At 39.2% G+C, this 20,209-nt stretch overlaps 1 protein-coding gene across 3 annotated transcripts in view; it reads right to left on the bottom strand.

Moving 5' to 3' along the window:
* Nucleotides 1-391: 391 nt before the first annotated feature.
* Nucleotides 392-20,209, bottom strand: part of STK24 (serine/threonine kinase 24) — a 59,236-nt gene continuing 39,418 nt past the window's right edge. For all 3 annotated transcript variants that reach the window (XM_074562629.1, XM_074562620.1, XM_074562638.1), the window contains 8 exons: nt 18,767-18,875; nt 18,495-18,652; nt 10,413-10,598; nt 10,020-10,165; nt 8,285-8,408; nt 7,279-7,347; nt 2,713-2,849; nt 392-1,380 (listed from right to left, as the gene is read on the bottom strand). In XM_074562629.1, the coding sequence (XP_074418730.1) occupies nt 1,344-1,380; nt 2,713-2,849; nt 7,279-7,347; nt 8,285-8,408; nt 10,020-10,165; nt 10,413-10,598; nt 18,495-18,652; nt 18,767-18,875 (966 nt within the window). In that variant the 3' untranslated portion in view covers nt 392-1,343. The remainder of the gene's footprint in view (nt 1,381-2,712; nt 2,850-7,278; nt 7,348-8,284; nt 8,409-10,019; nt 10,166-10,412; nt 10,599-18,494; nt 18,653-18,766; nt 18,876-20,209) is intronic.

The raw sequence follows: 20,209 nt of genomic DNA, 5'->3' as shown, positions 1-20,209 counted from the left end.
ATACTGTGAAGAAAAAAAAGCCACCTAGTCAGCTGTGTGTGCAACTAACATTACTGTTTCCAAGAACTCTAAAACCATAAGTCGGCTATCTAGGAACACTCACAAAACAGCGGAAATTTCAGAATTTTCAAGAAGTAACTTTTTCCTGGGAAGGCCATTCTTAAGAAGTAGCGTACAACACTCAGGGGCTCAGTTTTGGTCTTTCTGTCCAATGTCTGTCACTTTCAGTAAAAAGAGATGCACAGATTTAGGCAGCAAGACCAAAACCAGAATCTAGAGATAAATTTTTCTTCTACGCTGCAAGACGTTCATTTTAATGATAAAAATCGGCATGATGAAGGAATACTTGCCAGTGTCTCAGAGCCATCATCTTAATGAGATATTTCAGAATAAATGTAAATAATAAGGATTTATTTGTGTGAGCATTCAAACATGTTTAGGTGAAAAGAAGATTGTGTCCGAATTTCAGTCAAGCTTCACAAATAGCTATCACTAAAATTGAACAATACATAGGGTTCAGAATTTGCATTGGCACAATTTAAAATTGAAAATATGAAAGAGCTCATTCTTTAGGAAAACCAATAATTTAAATTTAAAGCTTTGAGAGACAAGGTGTATTAAATCTAAAACAACCAGAAGTAGTACCATAATTAGAAAGTCACGCTCAGAATATAGATGAAAAAGGAAGAAATACTGGAGAAACAGAATAAAATTGTGTCTTTGCTGAGGTACGAACAGAAGGTTCCATAGTACAAGATTAACTCTTTCAATGGCAAAGTCTTCACATACAAAAATCAAACCAAGATTCACTTATCACATAATTCAAAATTTACACGTAATAAAGGCAAGGCAATACTCAGTTATGGCCTGTCAAATATTTACCCCACTAACATTATCTACAGAAGCACTTTACCATTTTGTACACAGTGATTCCTTATGCACGTTGAAAGGCTTTCAGTTAAAAAAAGACATTATATACATATCTGTACACAATTCCAACAAACATACTCCGTCTCCCAGTGGAATTCTTAAAGCAAGATACCTGAGGTTTCTCAATATCTCCAATTTCTCTATCACAAACCTAAATATACATTTCAGATTTTACAAAAAGACACCTCCCTGGAATATGTGCATTATCATTTTAAAAAAAAAAATTATAGCTTTAAGGAGCTGAAAAAGACTGCCTCCATCCGAGAGACTTCATTTTCACTCTTGCGCATTTCAGAATGTCCTTCTAGCAAAGAACATTCCAGTGACTGAGGGGCAGAACAACATTAGGGTGGGCACCTTCAATGCAGACACCACGGGATCTCTGTTGTCTTAGAAAAGTCAGGAACAGCACATCAGTAGGATGAAGTACCTCCTCCAGCTAGTGAGTATCTGAAGAGGAAAAGAAATAGTTACTGTTGTGATCTTCGGAACAGTGTTCTACAACAAGCAGCAACTAAAAGTTACTCCATTTTATGCTATTGAAGTTCCAGCCTTTTTCCTTGCAGAATGTCTCCACATGGTGATTCTCAGCTTCAATTGCAGCACCAGAAGTCTTTGAAATTCTCACTTCCAGGAAGGCCCGATACCAGGCTGATAGAAACTTGACACTGAAAGATTGGGCTGATGAAAGATGGGTCAGTTTTGGAACGCCTTAATGGAAACAAACTGAGATGGAAGCTCCAGAAACTCTTTCAAGCCTGCCAGGATCAACTAAAAGGAGAATCAGGACATCTGGCATCAAGGAGTGACCTTTTAGCACAAGAGATGCTGACTGGGCTTCATGCTTGACAGCCCAGAAAGCAAGAAACATGATTGCTTGCAGATTTCTTGGCATTGATCTTTACTGAATGACAAAGTGTCAGCCTGGCAATCCTCTCCTTTAAATTGAGAGATGTGAATTCTTAAACTTTACCAAGCTGTGGTTAGACACAGCGTAAGGGAGACACCTGCTCAGAGTGATCTTTTTCAAGGTAGCAGTCCATGATTAATCATTGCCATGAATTTTTTTCTAGTACCAATAAATCCAAGCTGGATGGTGCAGATTCACAACAGCTGTGGACTCCCGGATTCAAGGTTGCCTTTAAAGCCTCTTCAAGCAGTAATTCTGACATTTATACGCCTGGTCTTTTCTTGTGTAGTACTTCAAAGAACAGCGAATTGAGTGTTTGTTAAGTTATATCTTCCTAACCTAGGCAATCAGAAAATCTCTTATGAGTTTTGGCCTTTTGAAGTAATACAAAACATTGGTTTTGAAGGTGCCACCAAGAGGCCACACAGACTATCTTGAATGAATGAACAAGGAACCACTTACTATGTGACTGAAAGAAACACAAACTAACCGAGCAATCCATTTATCAAAGCAGGTAAAAGAAATTAAGAGTGACATAGGACATCCTCTGCAACATACACGCAGACGCTAAGAAAGCGTGAATGTCCCCTATAGGAACTGCAAAGGGAAAAGGCTGTCCGGTCTTATTTGACACACAATATGCACACCAACAGCATGAACGTACGTATGGGCTATCACCCGGAGCTAGAAATTAGACCTGCTGATACAATTGGGTTTTTTCCTACTAAGCAAACAATTGTACAAACTGTAAGCACAGGTGGTTTTTTCCTCTGTTATAAATAGAAATGAATTCTTTCAATTTAACACTAGTCAAATATTTGTAGAATCAGATCTGCATTTTTCTGTAACCCTTAGTGAAATAGTTTCATTACCTCTGAAGCCTCTGCACAAGGTGTGACACCATGTTATCTGCAATGCCCGGACAGGCCTCCTCAGCTAAATAAATAGCCTTTCTCAGTTCTTCTATGGAATCTGTGTTACCACCACACACTTCACTCTTCTCTTTCAACTGAAAAAAAACAAACAGGAAGATATATATTAATAAGATATTAATAAATACTTCTATAAACAATATAATGCAAAAGCTTGTTAGGAAGTGACCGTCAGTGTTCACAACATCAGGATTTAACTTTCATTATACACCCTCACATCCTGAAGACTTTTTTCATCCTGAAGTTAGCCTTTGCGGTAGTTATCAGGATGTCATTCATATTCATAAGGCTTCAATCACTCACATATCCATTTGCTCACGTTCAACGTGCTCACGTTCAACAATTACGAGGATCCCAAGAAAGGATCCCAAGAAAGATCCACTATTTACCTGTAGCTGTTCAGTTTCAAGAGGTACTCACTTTAGTATACATACTTGTACATGTATAGCTTATGCATACACACTGCAGGTGCGCTTGGGCAAGCACTGTTAGAAAACGTTTTCACCCTGTCAACTCTGTTGATAGAGTACCCTGAGCACTCTCTCATCTCCTCCCTGACGCAGAGGATCCCGTCGTTAGGCAGGAACTGAGGGCTCAGAGGGAAGGTCTCAGCGCTTCGCTTATGTAGGAGCTGGTATAACATGCTGAGTATGGCTGGTAAAATGCATTCTTTCTCAGAACCTCACTAAAGAACATTCAAAAATCTTAGCAGGGTCTGAGCTTCCTTAGAAAAAATTGTCATGTTACTAGTAGCAAAGGGGGAATATGAAGACATGACCTTCTTTCAGGGACCAGACTTTTCCCAGCAGGTTGGAGGTCTGCATTTACAAGCTTCTCTCCACATTTATCACTACGGTTGCTGTCAAGAGCTGCTTTGCAGCATCCTCTTAAGAGGGATGGAATCAAAGTCATTTCTCAAGAAAAACCAGACAAACAAAAAAAAAAAACCCAGAACAACAAACTCCTGGTGAGAAAAATACTCCAGCTGGAAGCTGACTGGGCTTACTGGTGCTTTGGACCGAAGAGCTTGATCTGTTTACACAGAACTCAAGAACAGCAAAATATTTTTCTACATATTTCTCTACAAATTATTCAATTAATTTAAGAGTTGTCTCTGAATGCTGGACCTATAGCCAGTCTGCCTTTACTACCAGCAATGAAGAAAGCTTAGCTTGAACAAATGGAAAGTTTGCGCCACTTTCTGGGATATAATGTGGGCACGCATACACTTTTGGCCCTACTTAAGTATAGCACAGGGGATTGTCACATGGAACGTGCATGAGCCACAGAAAGCAGAATTAATAGACCAAGATGATTTTGAGTTCAGTGTAGTACAAGACATTCCAGAGGAAAAAAAAAGTGTCAGTGAAGTTCTCCTGAGATGTCCAAGCACTAAAGCGGCTTTTCATGACTTCCTGAAGTGGACTTTCAACAGGTGTCAGGAACTACAGCTCAAGAGTTGCCATCAGCATTGAAAAAAGGTTTTTCTTTGAAAATGAGTCTGAGTCCTTCCAAGGGGAAACATAAAGGAATCATAGAATGGTCAGAGTTGGAAGGGACCTTAAGATCATGTAGTTCCAACCCCCCTGCCATGGGCAGGGACACCTCCCACTAGACCAGGCTGCTCAAAGCCCCATCCAGCCTGGCCTTGAACACTTCCAGGGATGGGGCATCCACAACTTCCCTGGGCAACCTGTTCCAGTGCCTCACCTCCCTTACAGTAAAGATTTTTTTCCTAATATCTAATCTAAATCTCCCCTCTTTCAGTTTAAAGCTGTTACCCCTCTTCCTATTGCTCCACTCCCTAACAAATAGTCCCTCCCCATCTCTCCTGTAGGCCCCCATCAGGTACTGGAAGGCCGCTATAAGGTCTCCCCGGAGCATTCTCTTCTCCAGGCTGAACAACCCCAACTCTCTCAGCCTGTCCTCATAGCAGGGGTGCCCCAGCCCTCTCATCATCTTCATGGCCCTCCTCTGGACCCGCTCCAGAATAAATAATCATTATTCTAGTTCCACATTTACCAATGGCTTATAGGTATGTTAGGGCACCCTCCTGAGAGTAACTCAGGTCTCAATAAAAAGGAAATCAAGAGGACTGCATACCAGAGCTGAGGTACAACCACAGCAGTAGGAAGGCTTCTGCACTCTTGTTTGGCTGCTGCTCGTGTTCTCTTTTCATTACATCCAGGATGCTCAAGAGTGAGATCTCCCATACAAAGCATAGGTAGCAGGAAGACACAAATGCCTTTTCTTTTCCCAGTAATAACTAACCCTTTCTTAGTCTAAACTGGGAAGTCACAGCTTGAGGACAAGATGATAGAACTAGATGATAGTGGGAACATTACAACAAAGGACACCTCTGGATCTCCTGTCTTCAAAAAGGAACCCAGAATGAGTCACTGCATGCGGTACTCTGCCAGTGTCCTCTGATAAGGAGAAAGAAACCACGTAAGGGTGGTAGCCGGTCACTGAAGATCACAAATAACTGTCAAGCATGACAACTTTGTTCACTTTCAGGATGCGTTTTGTTTTCTGGTTTTGGGGGCATTTGTTTTGTTTGGGGATGGGTGTTTGCTTTGTTCTTTTAATTGCTTTGCTGAAGTGCACCAAGCTTCAGACTACCACCAACAACACACAATGGCAGGGCCCCACAGCTCAGCAAGCCTCTTCAGCCAAGGCTTCTAAGTTGTATCAAAGTCCAACCAAAGAAGGATGCAGAGCACAATCTTCCCCTGTAAGATTACCTGGGGACAGCACCTGTCTTCTGTGCCAAAAGCTTTGAAGCCTCAATGACAACAAAAAGCTATGAATGGCCAGCTTTGCTCTTTTTGGAGCTAGCAATAATTCCTGAAGGCGCAGATATCTGTGGTTTGATGTATGTAACGTAGGGCTTCCTTAGGACAGCAGAGTCTGTAGCCGTGCCCATAAGAAAAAGGAAACCCTGCAAAACTTTTTTCCAGGAAATCCTGGAAAAGTTTGGGAAAGTTATCGCTATCCACCAGAAGTTGCACAGAAGAGGAGTCTAAAGTACGAACCAAACGGCAGATACCAGACCAAGAATCTTCTCCCATAGCACAAAAAGATACAACAAACAAGCGTGTGAGGAAAAAATTTTCTGTAGCCTCTACACGCTACAGAGAGGAAAGTAAATGGCAATCTTAATAAGGAATACAGTGAAAAATGTTTGTGTTGCTGCAGTAGTGCTAGGGGCATCATATACCCACAGGGATGAGCAAGAGGCAATTAAAAGAATGGGCTTGAAAATGAAAATGGGAAGCAAGAAAGGCAAAGAATGACACAGCAACTAGTTAGCAACAGCCTGGGAAAGAAGAACCCAGAGCAGAGATATCGAGAAGACAGGTAATAACGGGCATGGTGGAAAGAAAATGAAAAATAAAGAAAGGATAAAAACGGAGGATGGAGTGTGGAAGACAGTGGATGCAGGACCTGTATCATGCTTGGTATTGGAAAAGGAGAAGGAAGACCTAAAGGAGATGCACAGCAACCAGAAAAATGTTTGGGAGATGGAAGGGTAGGGAATTGAAAGCAAATTCTCAAGCAAAGGCAAGCAAGTGGATAATACATCAAGAACTACAATGAAAAACACACACAAAAAAAATCCCTGTTAAAAGTGTTTTTCCACTTTACAAAGGAGAATGACAGGCTGACTTAATACTGGAGTCTGAATAACCAATACAGAGATCATCCCCTTTAAATAGGTTTAATGGCTTTACTGCACTCAATTTTCTTCATGACCAGTGTGCAAAATTCCGTGATAATCCTCTGAAGCAGAACTTTATTCATTAGAACAAAACTAAGACATCATCCTCATCCTTTTATTAAAACAATTGCTCTAACTTTACTTCTGTAACAGTTGCAATGGTTGAAATTGTTGTTTGAATTTTAAAAATTCATATCAAAGCTAGGGTGAGAGGGGAGTTTTTGTTTCTTAGAGATCTATCAACTTTTTAAAATAATCACACCTTCATAAGTATCTGGCTTCCCTTTCATATGATGCTTTTTTTTTTAAGTTGTTTTTAAGTATTTGGAAAAAACAAATATAAAAAAATATTAAATTCAAAATGGGAATAAAATAGAGCTTTCAACACTGAAATTCAAAAGTTAAGTTCTTGCTGATCTGGTCCACAGCCATATCTTGGAAAACTGAAGAACTTTAAGTTTGTAGCAAATAAAATGACAGATGAAGAGCTACAGCAGTGTCAAAAAATTGGAATGCTGCAATTCAAACATTTACATACCTCTTTGTTTCTCACGTTCATGGCTCTAGGCTAGTATGGTTGATGTTGCTACCATGCATATGAAGTACTGTTAGAAGCAAAACAAAGATCTCAAAAGCAGACATGCTCGAAAGCAAAGGGTACAGCTAAAACTGTAACATAATGAGTTCCAAATTGCTTGTAGAAGCCTTAGGTGTCATTCACCGTATTTTTCTATTTTTCAGAGACATAAATCCTGGAATTGCTAAGTTTTAAAGCAATAACTTACCTCTGCAAATAAAGGGGATATAACTGTAGACAGGCATTGGGATAGAGGCCTCTTTGGGATATCCTTTTCCTTTAAAGAAAACAAAATTCTGACCAATTTTATTTCTGAAAAAGCATCCTCATTGTATTCTGTTTCTAATTAAAGAAAAAAAAAATCGTTCCAACATGCTACACTTTAAAAATAAAAATCTGTTTCTATGTATATACAAATACTTAAAGTGTTCTACAACAGACTATTCCAAAGCACTGTGGAAAATAGAGGCTGAATCAAAATTTGAGGCTGCAGCACCTCAAATACCTGTAAGCTCAAAATTAAAATAAAAAAAAAAAAACAACAACAACAAAAACCACACACAACACAAAACAAAACCCCCATAATCATACTGAGCATGTACTAAATCACAGACATGCTGATACTGACTGGGTTTATCCCATATGATACAATATTTTTCTTATATTTCTCCAGTTCTGATAAGAGCATATACACAGAATTTTCAGAGCCAGGGCAGCAACCGCTTGCCCTAGCCACACAGGCCGCAGGAAATAGGATGCAGCAGCTCTAGACATCCCTTATTCTAGTTTGGAGGGTTTTTTGGACATTCTATTCTATGCTACGTTTTAGTCTTTTTTCCTAAAAGATGAGAATGCCTTACCCAAAATCCCAGCCTAGTTTTGTATTGTACTGCTTTAAGTTTACTTTACAGAAGGAAGATTTTTAAAATAAAATATTGCCTGGTCTTCCTCCAGTGCTAACATTTCACAAACTACTGAAATATTTTGGTACGTATTTCATGAACTACAGAAAAAGGACATGCTTACAGAATACCAAAACTTCAAGACTTACTCAAAATGTTTTGTGAAAGGCAACTGTAGAATATACATTTTTAGCAACATTTCTTAAAGTTTTACAATTTAAATGCTTTTAAAGGTATAAAATAAAAATCACCCCACTAATTATTAAAGCAAGAATTATTTCCTTGTAATAATACAGTCAATATTTTGAGCACCTTATTTCTTTGCAACTCCAAAGGCTGGGCTGCTCCGTTCTCTAGATTCTTGGGGTCTTTTTCTCTTATTGTGAAGATCCATTCTCCTGAATCGCTCCCCCCTGAAGCCTGGCCATCTGGTTCACTTCAAGGGAGGGGGAAAGAAAAAAAAAAAAAAAAAAAAAAAAAAAAGTTTTATTACCTACACCTTATTGTCCATGTTCATTGAATAGACACGCTAAACAAAAGCTACAGTCAAGACCAAAGTCAAGATTCTATTGTGCAAGCCAATAAGTATAAAGACAAGTATGAAAAGTAATGTAATTTACCTTCTGGGGAAATTAAAAAAATGAAACCAAGATACTTCACTAAATGTTAAATTAACTTCAAAAATAGAGGCAGTACAGATTGAAAACATTTTCCCAAGTTACATAAACAAGTAACATGAAGTGTTTTATTGCTATCTGAAAACTGGCTTTAGCTTGCCAAATCAACTTGCCGTTATCACATCTAATACGAGGGCTGCTGTGGAAGCAGAGGAGGGGAAAGCAGGCTTAGACATAACATTAAGTTGTCTTACAAGCACTCAATAACCACGCTAGTTCCACTACGCTACTATACCAAGCTAACAAAGCTGGCCTGATGTTCCACAGGAACAATGAACCCTAACCTCAAAGGTCAGTTAGTAACTGGATCTGAGACCAGTTTCAGGACTAGTAATTTACGCTCAAACCAGACCTGGTTTGGGGCTGGAACTGTAAGCACTGGAAGGCTTGAAGCCATTAATAATGTAGGACAAATATACAGCTGTAATGGCAGCCAAGAAATTATAACCAGCCTGATACTTGCCATTAGCACACAGACTGGAATTGCAGAGAATAGTATTGTTTTCTTTATTATGAGGAATTTAATCCATTTGTGAATAAATTGTGGCAATCCCTTCACTCGATTTTCAGAAGTGTGTAATCTGATGATACCCACTATTTTCAAAATTACTTTTGGACTAACCAATTTAATTTTTTAACTGAGTCAGAACTATTCGTAACTTGGTTTCCTAAGGAAACCACCTCATGAACCTATTGAGCAGCTCCGTCAAAATTTGATGGAGAGAAGTAAAAATTGGAAAGGGAAGACATCTGGAAGTATTTAAAAAAACCTCTCCTTTTTCAGTAAATAATTTGACATTTCATGACTATCATGATGTAATGACCCAACCTTCCTGGAAGGATGCAAAAAAGGACCTCTCATAAAAAAACCTAGGTAATATGGTTTGTACCCTAAAACCCCATTATCACAGAAGCATTGTCCGCTAACCTTCTCTTACATGCAAGGTTACACTTCTGCCTTTTACTCAGATAGCCAAAATGAGGGACAACCTGCCGCCAAGGAGACAGCGCCCTTCCTGAGGTGGCCAGGTGCACACACAGCACAGTGCACGTGCAAACAGCTACCTGGCCATGCAGGGTGAAGCCTACCTTCTGCTTGTACAAGAGGAGTAAAGGTTGGCCTTATGTCTAGGAAGGACCCTAAACCCTACATAAAAAGAGAAAATAGTACAAAATGGGCTAGAAGAATTGTTCTCAGTGACTGTTATTTGCATGAAATCCCTTGCAACATTGAAATCAAGATTTCATTAGTTTACTAAGACTGCTAAGCTGAAAAGCTGTAAATAACAAAACGCAGGAGTGTATGTGCTAAAAATAACTACTTGGCTCCTATATTTACAAAGGATATTTTACAAACTCATCAAACTTACGTATCTGAGTCATCAGAACTGGAGTCGTCATGACTTTGTTCAGACTTCCATCTCTTGTGCCTATCAATAAGGTCAGTCAGGTAGGAAGTTTTCTTTGAGTTTCGCAAAATAAATTTGTGTTTTAAGAGCTCTTTTGCAGTAGGTCTCTTAAAAAAAAAGAAAAAAGATTTTTTTTTTCCTGCATTTCAGTGTGTTAAGTGACTCACTATAAAAAGATCCAGACTTCAGTCTTGATACAAATGAGACTTTAAATACATGCGATATCTTTAAAAAAAAAAAAAAAAAAAAAGATGCTGGCGAATATATTTCCCCATATTAGAAAAGCTGAACTTCACTTATTCATGTAAACCAGTCAAGTTCTCTACTATACATTGACAAACAGATGAAACTCACAAAGCTTGGGTCCTTGTTTAAGCAGGCCTCAACAAATTCTTTGAGGGATTTACTGAAGTTTCCTTCCAGTGTTGGTGGATTGTTCTTGGGAATGAGGAACAAAACCTTCATTGGATGTAATTCTGAATGAGGCGGCTCTCCCTTTGCGAGTTCTATGGCTGTTATGCCTAATGACCAGATATCTGCCTGTAAGAAACAATACTTTTAAGATTAGGTTGGAGAAAGAAGAAACACCATTGCTTGCAAAGGTACATTTTAAACCTTTACTGCAAATCCTTTCATCTGTAAATTGTTCTTGTTGACATAGTCTGGTTTATTTTATGCAGTTAACCACATTAAGTACATAAAGTTCCTCGGCTGTTTTCACTCTATAGCATAAAGCAGTTCTACTTATTAGCGTTTTCAAACTTTTCAAAATCAATACTATTACACCAGCAGTTACAACTGATCTTGAAACACAAATATTTTTAAACAGTAATGGTAGGGTTGTTATAAACTAGCATTTTATCCACCATATTCAAGTACACTATGCAAATAGGGGGCAAGGCTCAAATATTGACATAAAGGAAAATGTTAGAACATGCACAAGATTTTTGCTCAACAAGCATCAGCTAGTACAACCATCAGAAATTTAATACATTAAAAAATAATTTTCCTGGCGTTTAACATTGTCTTATATATCATTCTTATTAAAGACTAGAGAAAAGCAGTTTAGAACAGTATTATTCAACTTTTTCAAGCCAAGATTTCAACCAGTTAAGTATTTGATCCAAGTAGATTCTGAAATATTAATAGCACTGCCAAGTCAGGGGGACAAATGCAGCAGAGACCAGGCTAGATCTGATCCACTACCATTTAATTTCTTTGATGAGTTGGATTCACGTTGTTACTGGATGCCATAATACACATATTGGGTTTTTTGTGAAGATTATTTAAATATATTTGTTTCATAGTTTTTCATCATCAAAATGTGCTGCTCTTTCTAGGGAACTCTGTCTCCCTAGATCCAAATCCTATTGCCCAATCTGCCTGAAATAATGTGAAGTAATGCATTACAATTCTCTATGTTCTGGTGAAGTAACAGACCTAAAAGTCAAAAGAATGGATGAATAAACCCCTCAGAGAAGGGTGAAAGAAAAAAAAATTCACAGAAATGACTGTTCCAAAGGACAAGATCTCAATCAAAAATATTTATGTTTTGCTTTTCTGTTTCTTTTGAAGTGAAAGCAGAACAGACTTATTCTCAGGAACACAGGAAAGATCTGAAGTGAGCTGTCTGGTTTTACTCCCAAAGACAGCATTTGGAACCTTGCTACGCCACAGAGAGATCTATTTCCAGGTACTGGATAGAGTAGAGGTTTCATTTATCACTGCTGTCCTTTCTAAGTGTCCCTCTAATCCATCTGCCTCTGCTCAGCTGATGTACCAGGTTATCTTTGACGAACTCGTACAGGAGCACAGGCTGATAGCTGCAATGTACGCATCCGCTCCACTATCACAGCTACATTGCATGACTAAAACCAAACTCCTTCATCCTTGTTCAGACAGTATTCTATTGTTATCTATTGTTAAAAGCTTAGTTACTTAATTTTGCATGTATTGGGGGGGGGGGGTAGGAAATCGGTGCCAATTAGCATACCATCAGATTTATGAAATGATGTTTTATTAACCCATGTTACAGAACTGCCATCTCACCCTGAGCACGGAAGATTACATAAGTATATGAGCTCTGAGTTTCATTTATCTTAATAACAGCATTATCAGCTAAGCTCTCCTCAAGTCTGAGTATAATCGTAACTTCCCTCTAGCAGGAAAGCTCTTCTTGGTTATAAAAGAAAAATGACACCTGCAGAGATGAGCCTTCATGTTAACAACTGAGCATTATTATTTCCAATTTATTCTGAACTTCAGTTTCTCAAGAGGAATGTGCTAAAGCATATAAATGGGTAGATATTCTGCCTGACTTTCAGTCACAGATAGAACGTGCATATCTAAGTATATAAAGAAAATGCGTATGTGCACGTGTGCATCGATATCCACATATATGCACACATATATATCAATACTTCCTTTTTTTTCTCACGTATTTGTAATTTTCTACTGCTAGTGACCTTCCTCCACAAAAAATGAATTTAAAAGTCCAAAACCCACACCTGCACACTGAACTCTTTGAAGTCCAAGCCCATTCCTGATGGAAGCATCAAGAATTAAACATCCAAATTCTTCTGGAATTGTAACTTCTCCTTTCACAGATAATGAGGGATCACAAAACAGGGCTCCAAGTACCAAGTGCATGTGTATCCAACTAGGCATTTCTAGGATGGGCCTGTCTGTGACAATGACACTCCAGAATAGGCGCACATCAGTCCTCCACACGGGGAGGGAGAAGCATGACCTTAAGAAGTGATGAGACTGTATCATCACCAAGTTTTACCACATATTATGATTTTTGAACAAAAATTATTCTTTCAAGTTCAGATGAGAGTTAGCAAATCACTGGTAGGTACTACTTATCGCAGTACTGCCATAAGCCTTTCCTCCTCCCTTGCAATGAGCAAAATTTAGTCTGACTTCGAAGCTCTTGTACATCAAAGAAAACAGGCTAAGTGCAAGAGAAAAACATTTCAAAATTAAATATTTATTTTTCTTTTAGCAGTTATAGAGTAGAAAGGACAGAGAACTAGATATGTAAAAACCGAAGCAGAAGAGAAAAAGATGCTGACTTTCAGATGAAGAAAGGAATCAAAACAGGACGAAGTAAGAACTATTGCCAAAATAACAGAAATTAGAAAGAAGGGAAAGATCCTATGAGGACGTTATATCAAGGATCAAATAGCTTGGAGAGAAGGAAATAAGTGGTATGGGAAAAGATAAATAAAAAAGGAAAAATAAGTTTAAAAAACAGGTGGTAGCTTTAATATAACTATTACAGTCATGTTTTGACATTTCAGTATTTTTCCCCCGTATCATGGCTGATCATTTCTTTAGCAACTAGATTTTATTATCCCCACAGACTACTTGGACTTCAAAAATACCTACAAGGGAAAACGAAAAATAAAGTTGAAATTTTTGCTATCAAGTATGTCTCTCAGATTAGCTACTGACCACATTAAAATGCAAATGTTATAGCTAACTTACTCTCTCACACGTGCCATCTGGAAATCCTATGTTCTCAAACACATCAGTATGAATTATTATATACAAAAGTCCAATAGAAGCTGTTGAAATTTTAGTACTTATGTCAAAAATCACATACCTTGATTATTTTTAGGCAATAAAGACAAATGGTGGAATGTCTTGTAAATATACATTGCAATACGTGGTCTGAGAAAGAATAATTGGAATATCTTAAGGACCCAAAACAGTTTGGGAATGGCACCAAATAAAGCAAGATTGGAATGGGCAAATTCTGTATGGCAGTTAAGGAATACACAGCTCACATATGCATAAAGCAGTCCAAAAAGCCTCACATAATCTTGAGAGCACAATATTTGGAACACAAATTGGAACTTGGTTTGACGTTGTTAAGTTTCACATATTTTAAAAGAAAAATACACAAAATGTATTCACTTGTCAAATCCTGGATTAAAACAGCATTTTTCAAAAATGTCATCTTTTATCTATAAAAAAAACCTGCTTCTCTACCTTAACAAAAACCTTAACCTTCTATCTTAACAAAAACCTTAACCTTCTATCTTAACAAAAGATAAAAAATACTATATACATCCATTCCCATAACATGTATTTGGGGAAAAAAAAATAAAGACTATATTAAAAATCAACATCTTAAGTATTCATTGCTTTTACATAATCTTAAGATACGTTACTTTATAATATTTTAACATTCAAGTTAAAGACAAAGATATACTATTTTAACGAAAAGCAGTTTAAGTGCTTCACACATGGAAATTCCCCAAAAGCTTGTCTCTTCAATTCTGAAATCTGTGTTAACTCAGAAGCATATCTGAATTCAGAGGAGGTGTAACGATATCTTAATACCCAAAGCTGCTTAAAGTGGAAATCAATATACTGGAATAAGAGTTCTTGCATTCGTTATGTTGATAATATGTAAGCCATGATCAGGAAATCCACCAATTGCCCATAATATTTAGACACATGATTATAATGCTGAATCAACAGGAGACCTTAAGCTTTATAGCAATAACTAGCAATGTTAGACCTCAGGACGTCTCTGCCTTCCTTTAGCCTGGTTAGTAGTTTTATGTCGTAACTTAGGTTTTGCTTTGCCTTGCACAGTCATGCTATTTCAACAGACAGCATGAGCAAAGATACCAATCCAATAAGAAACGGAACAATAATTTAATTTAACAGTTGGTGCGAGGCATACAGTGAATGAAGAAAGATGCAGATGAACTGTGCCCAAGGTAGCGTTACCAGGGAACCCATCGGCATATGGGAAGTAAGAGGATTCGACAAGGCAAAGAACAAAACTGGGTAACACAGCAATTACGTAATGAAAATTGCTTGCAGCTCACTGGGAATATGCTATGAAGAGGACAGTCCTGCTTAACACCTCTCAAGCACGGCCAGATTATGGAAGGAAAATGAGGTTAGCTTTGGATGTCTATACACTCATATATGCATAAGACTATCTTAAACAAACAGACCTTCTCAAGTCATTGTCGTGCAACAACAGCAAAACTTTTGTTTGTACAATTAGTCTGGTTTCTAAGTGCCAAAAGGCTCACAGACGCAAGTAAGTATCTCTAGTTCATTCAAAATTTAAGCTCTGGCCTTCTAGGGAACTGATCAAGCATCCAAGACTTTTGTATGTCCACATGATGTTGTGGACCAAAACAGCCTCAGTTCAAAACCTGAGGACTGAATCATGCTCTGTCCAAGTGAAAATCATTCCCAGAAGCCAAACCTCAAAAAACGCCCAACCACCAACACCTCAAAACCAAAGACAAACAAACAAACCAAAAACCACCACCTACAACAAAAATAGTTTACTTACCCTTCAAATTGGGAATTTGGGGTCATTTCAGCTTCTAGAGGCTCTACAGAGCTCTGCTAGTTATTTTGAAATAGCCTCTCCACAGAAAGATATCAAATAGGGAAGGAAGTAATACTACAAACAATCTAGGCCAGAGTCAGTATCGGCAAGTTCCTTACGTGGACGAGGGTAGAAAGAAACATGCCAACCTGCCTCATTGCATGGAGATGTGACAACTCCCTACGAAGGATCAGAGGAGATGGGCAAGAATGATGAGTTCAGGGAAGAACATACGGAATGACTGCTAATTATCATAAAGCCAGCTGATCTTAACACAAGCGGGACTTGAGGATGACCTTTATTTCAGATATACAGCTGGGTCATGGGGTTGTGCAAATAGCCTTCCCCGATGTAATCAGTAGAACAATGTCTTACTGAACGAGCCAGACCAGCATGGGGGAAGGCAGCAAGGAAGCATATATGTAGTTTAGCCCAACAGAAGTATAAAAAACAAGTAACCAACAAAATGAAATTTGAAGAGAGCAATGGACTTGAGCTGGCTTCAATGCACATATTGCTTCCTGGCAACTGGGGACACCCAGTGCCATTCTGGTGAGTGTATGGAGACCAGTAATGGGAATCATATTACTACTCTGATCCAACTGTATATTACAATTGTGCTTGTGTTGTGATTTCAGTACACAGCTGTACCACTCCGCTAAATCAAAATCCTGTGTAATGTAAATACCTGCAAATAAGTAAATTAAATATTAAACCCTCCCTGGATGGCAGAAAATAAGATGGTCAGAGAGTAGCATAGACCTATGCAGCACATTCTTCCACAGATGAATAACAGCACTTTCAAACAACACTTTCACACCCACCAAACCCATATTCTTCAACAGTGGTGTTGTCTATTTTTTTGTAAAAACAAGTGGAAGCATATTACCATTTTGTATGTATTAGCTCTCTTCTACTTTCAAATAACCATCAAAAATACTCATCAATAGTGGAATAAAAGGTGATAGGATGTACTTGTCAATATTATAATATTTATTGCCATCTGGATGGGCTTAATACAATAGGAAACTTAAGGTTTGGATACAAATTAGGAAAGCTACTCTCCTTGTCAACAGCTTTTAGCTGCTAATGTACCCATCTGAACACAGCCAAAGTTACTAGTTGCATTCTGAAGACCAATCTATGTAATTCAAGTTTAAAAAGGAAGGACTTTGGCTAATGCCTTGAAATAGAATCATAGAATCTTCATGGTTGGAAAGGACCTTTGAGATCATCGAGTCCAACCAAACAACCTACAATCTCTGTCACTAGAGCATGCCCTGAAGTGCCCCATCTAGACGTTTCTTAAACACCTCTAGGGATGGTGACTCAACCACCTCCCTGGGCAGGCTGTTCCAGTGTCTGACCACTCTTCCTAATATCTAATCTAAACCTCCCCTGCTGCAACTTCAGACCATTTCCTCTGGTCCTGTCATTATTCACCTGGGAGAAGAGGCCAACACCCACCTCTCTACAACCTCCTTTCAGGTAGCTGTGGAGGGCAATGAGGTCTCCCCTCAGCCTCCTCTTCTCCAAGCTAAACATGCCCAGCTCCCTCAGCCTCTCCTCATATGACTTGGTCTCCAGATCCCTCACCAGCCTGGGAGCTCTCCTCTGGACACGCTCCAGCACTTCTATGTCCCTCTTGCACAGCGGGGCCCAGAACTGAACACAGGACTCGAGGTGAGGCCTCCCCAGTGCCGAGTACAGAGGCACGATCACTTCCCTACTCCTGCTGGCCACGCTATTCCTGATACAAGCCAGAATGCTGTTGGCCTTCTTGGCCACCAGGGCACACTGCTGGCTCCTGTTAAGCTGGCCATCCACCAGCACCCCCAGGTCCTTTTCTGCTGGGCAGCTTTCCAGCCACTCTTCCCCAAGCCTGTAGCGTTGCTTGGGGTTGTTGTGACCGAAATGCAGGAGCCGGCACTTGGCCTTATTAAACCTCATACAGTTGGCCTTGGCCCATCGATCCAGCCTGTCCAGGTCCCTCTGTAGAGCCTTCCTACCCTCAAGCAGATCAACACTCCCACCTAGTTTGGTGTCATCTGCAAACTTACTGAGGGTGCACTCAATCCCCTCATCCAGATCATTGATAAAGATATTAAACAAAACTGGCCCCAAAACTGAGCCCTGAGGGACACCACTGGTGACCGGCCGCCAAGAGGATTTCACCCCATTAATCGCAACTCTCTGGGCATGGCCATCCAGCCAGTTTTTAACCCAGCAAAGAGTACACTTGTCTATGCCATGATTCGCCAGCTTCTCCAGGAGAATGCTGTGGGGGACGGTGTCAAAGGCCTTACCAAAGTCCAGACAGACAACGTCCACAGCCTTCCCCGCATCCAGCAGGCGGGTCACATGGTCATAGAAAGAGATCAGGTTGGTTAAGCAGGACCTCCCTTTCCTAAACCCATGCTGGCTGGCCCTGATCCCTTGGCTGCCCTGCACTTGCCGTGGGAGCTCACTCAAGATGATCCTCTCCATGATCTTTCCTGGTACCGAGGTCAGGCTGACAGGCCTGTAGTTCCCCGGATCCTCCTTCCGACTCTTCTTGTAGATGGTCGTCACATTAGCCACCCTCTAGTCATCTGGCACCTGCCCTGTTGACCAGGATTGTTGATAAATGATGGAGAGAGGCTTGGTGAGCTCTCCCGCCAGCTCCCTGAGTACTCTTGGGTGAATCCCATCCGGCCCCATAGACTTATGTACGTCTAGGTGCAGAAGCAGATCATTGACTACTTCCTCCTGGATTATGGGTGGGTTGTTCTGCTCTCCATCCTTATCTTCCAGCTCAGGAGGCTGAGCACCCTGGGGATAGCTGGTCTGACTATTGAAGATGGAGGCAAAGAAGGCATTCAGTATCTCAGCCTTCTCCTCGTCCTTGGTTGCATCTTTCCCCCCCACATCCAGTAAGGGATGGAGATTCTCCCTGGCACTCTTTTTGTTGGTGTATTTATAAAAGCTTTTTTTGTTGTCCTTAATGTTAGTGGCCAAGTTGAGCTCCAGCTGGGCTTTTGCCTTCCTAATTTTCTTTCTGTATAACCTAACGAGAAATACCTTACCTTCGAATCATATGCCGATTGCTTTATTACTTCAGGTGCCATCCAAAATGGTGTTCCCACAAAGGTGTTCCTCTTTATCTGTGTATCTGTTAATTGTCCTGCTACTCCAAAATCTGCTAGTTTTACTTCTCCTTGTTCAGATAGCAATACATTGGCAGCTGGAATAAAGAAGAATAAATAGTGGAAATTAAGACAGATGTCACTGTAAGGGTGTTCATTTGTACTGCATGAGCTCTTCTAATATTATTACAATACAAATAAAACGAGTTTACCTTTAATATCTCTGTGGATTTTCTTTTCTGAATGTAAGTAATCAAGTCCTTTGAGTATCTCTCTCAATATTGTAGCAATCTGGATTTCATCAAGTGAGCCAGGTTCTAACTAGGAGACACAAGAAATATTTTTTTTAATATATACACGTATGTGTGTGCATACATATATATATATAAAAGGAGCAACAGAGAAAACAAATAACACTGTGACTATAAAAAGAAACTGCTCCTTCTGTCACACCTTAAAACTTCTAATTTGCTAACTTCATAACATGAGATACAACCCAGAATATTCTTTAAAAAAAAAATACATAGTCCTAAATTAAGTGGCTTCTGAGCAACAGGCAAAGTTGTTCATTTATCAACAGTTCATTTATCCAAAACTCTTTTAAAAGTTTGTTAAAGGCTCCACAAAGACACAGTATATACTATATACTGCATGGGATTTTGTGAAGCTCTCTAAAACACAACTCAAAATGCTAGGCTGAGAGGGCATTGCACATTTTTTAAAAGTTAACTTTTTTCATATAAAACTGAAGGTGTAAATTTGCAAATTGTTAGAATCAATCTGAGTAATTTAATTCTTATGAGAAGAAACAGCAGTGGTAGAAGATCTCAGAGCTCTCTACATCTGATATAAATAATAAAAGTGAGTATGCCACTAAATCTAAAGGTACAGAAGAAAGGTAACTACCTAGAAATGCTTCTTAACCAATACAAGCATTTCGAGACTCTGAAACTTTATGTACAACAATTAATACTGGAAATATTCCAGTATTCTAGTTTACTCCACAACAGCAGTCACTGAAACACAATCAAAAAGTTACATCTCTGAGGCTTCGCTCTGTGAGAAAGCAAGCATTTCAGATAAAAATTTTCAGGTAAAAATTAAAATATTACATTCCTCAGAAATCCTCTCAGCTAATAGGTAGAAACAGAGGTAAGATTTCATGAAATGCAGACGACATATTTGTTTCACCTTCATAGCTTTACTTACAATCTTTTTTGCATTTGATAATATACATGGTATTGCCACTCCCTGAAGCCCACTGAGACATTCTCAAGGCTCTGCTCCATCCAGGCTGCGAGCACGAGTTTAAGACTTGGCAATGTGATACAGCACAACTAATGGGGAAAACCTCTTCAGTCCGAGGTTAGCTACCTTACTGAGGAGGAAGTTAGTGAAAACAGACTAGGGCTGAGAATATTAGCACCTGTACCTCAGCCACAAACCTAAACTATACTCAAAACGGAACCACAACGTACATGTAATTGCATTAAACGTTCTTTCTCTTGTGAGGTGTGATTTTCAAAAAAGTCAGTGCATATTCAAGTAGAGAAGACACCAGGCTAGCATGACATATATACACTTCAAACACAGAATTCAAGGTTCCCATTCAGTCTTGCCTCAGACAAGGAAACATGATAAAATGCGCCAGCTGC

The sequence above is a fragment of the Larus michahellis genome, chromosome 1 (assembly GCF_964199755.1).
Source record: "Larus michahellis chromosome 1, bLarMic1.1, whole genome shotgun sequence".
NCBI lineage: Eukaryota > Metazoa > Chordata > Aves > Charadriiformes > Laridae > Larus > Larus michahellis.
The sequence above is the reverse complement of the archived record's forward strand: the minus strand, read 5'-3'. Positions and strand labels throughout refer to the sequence as shown.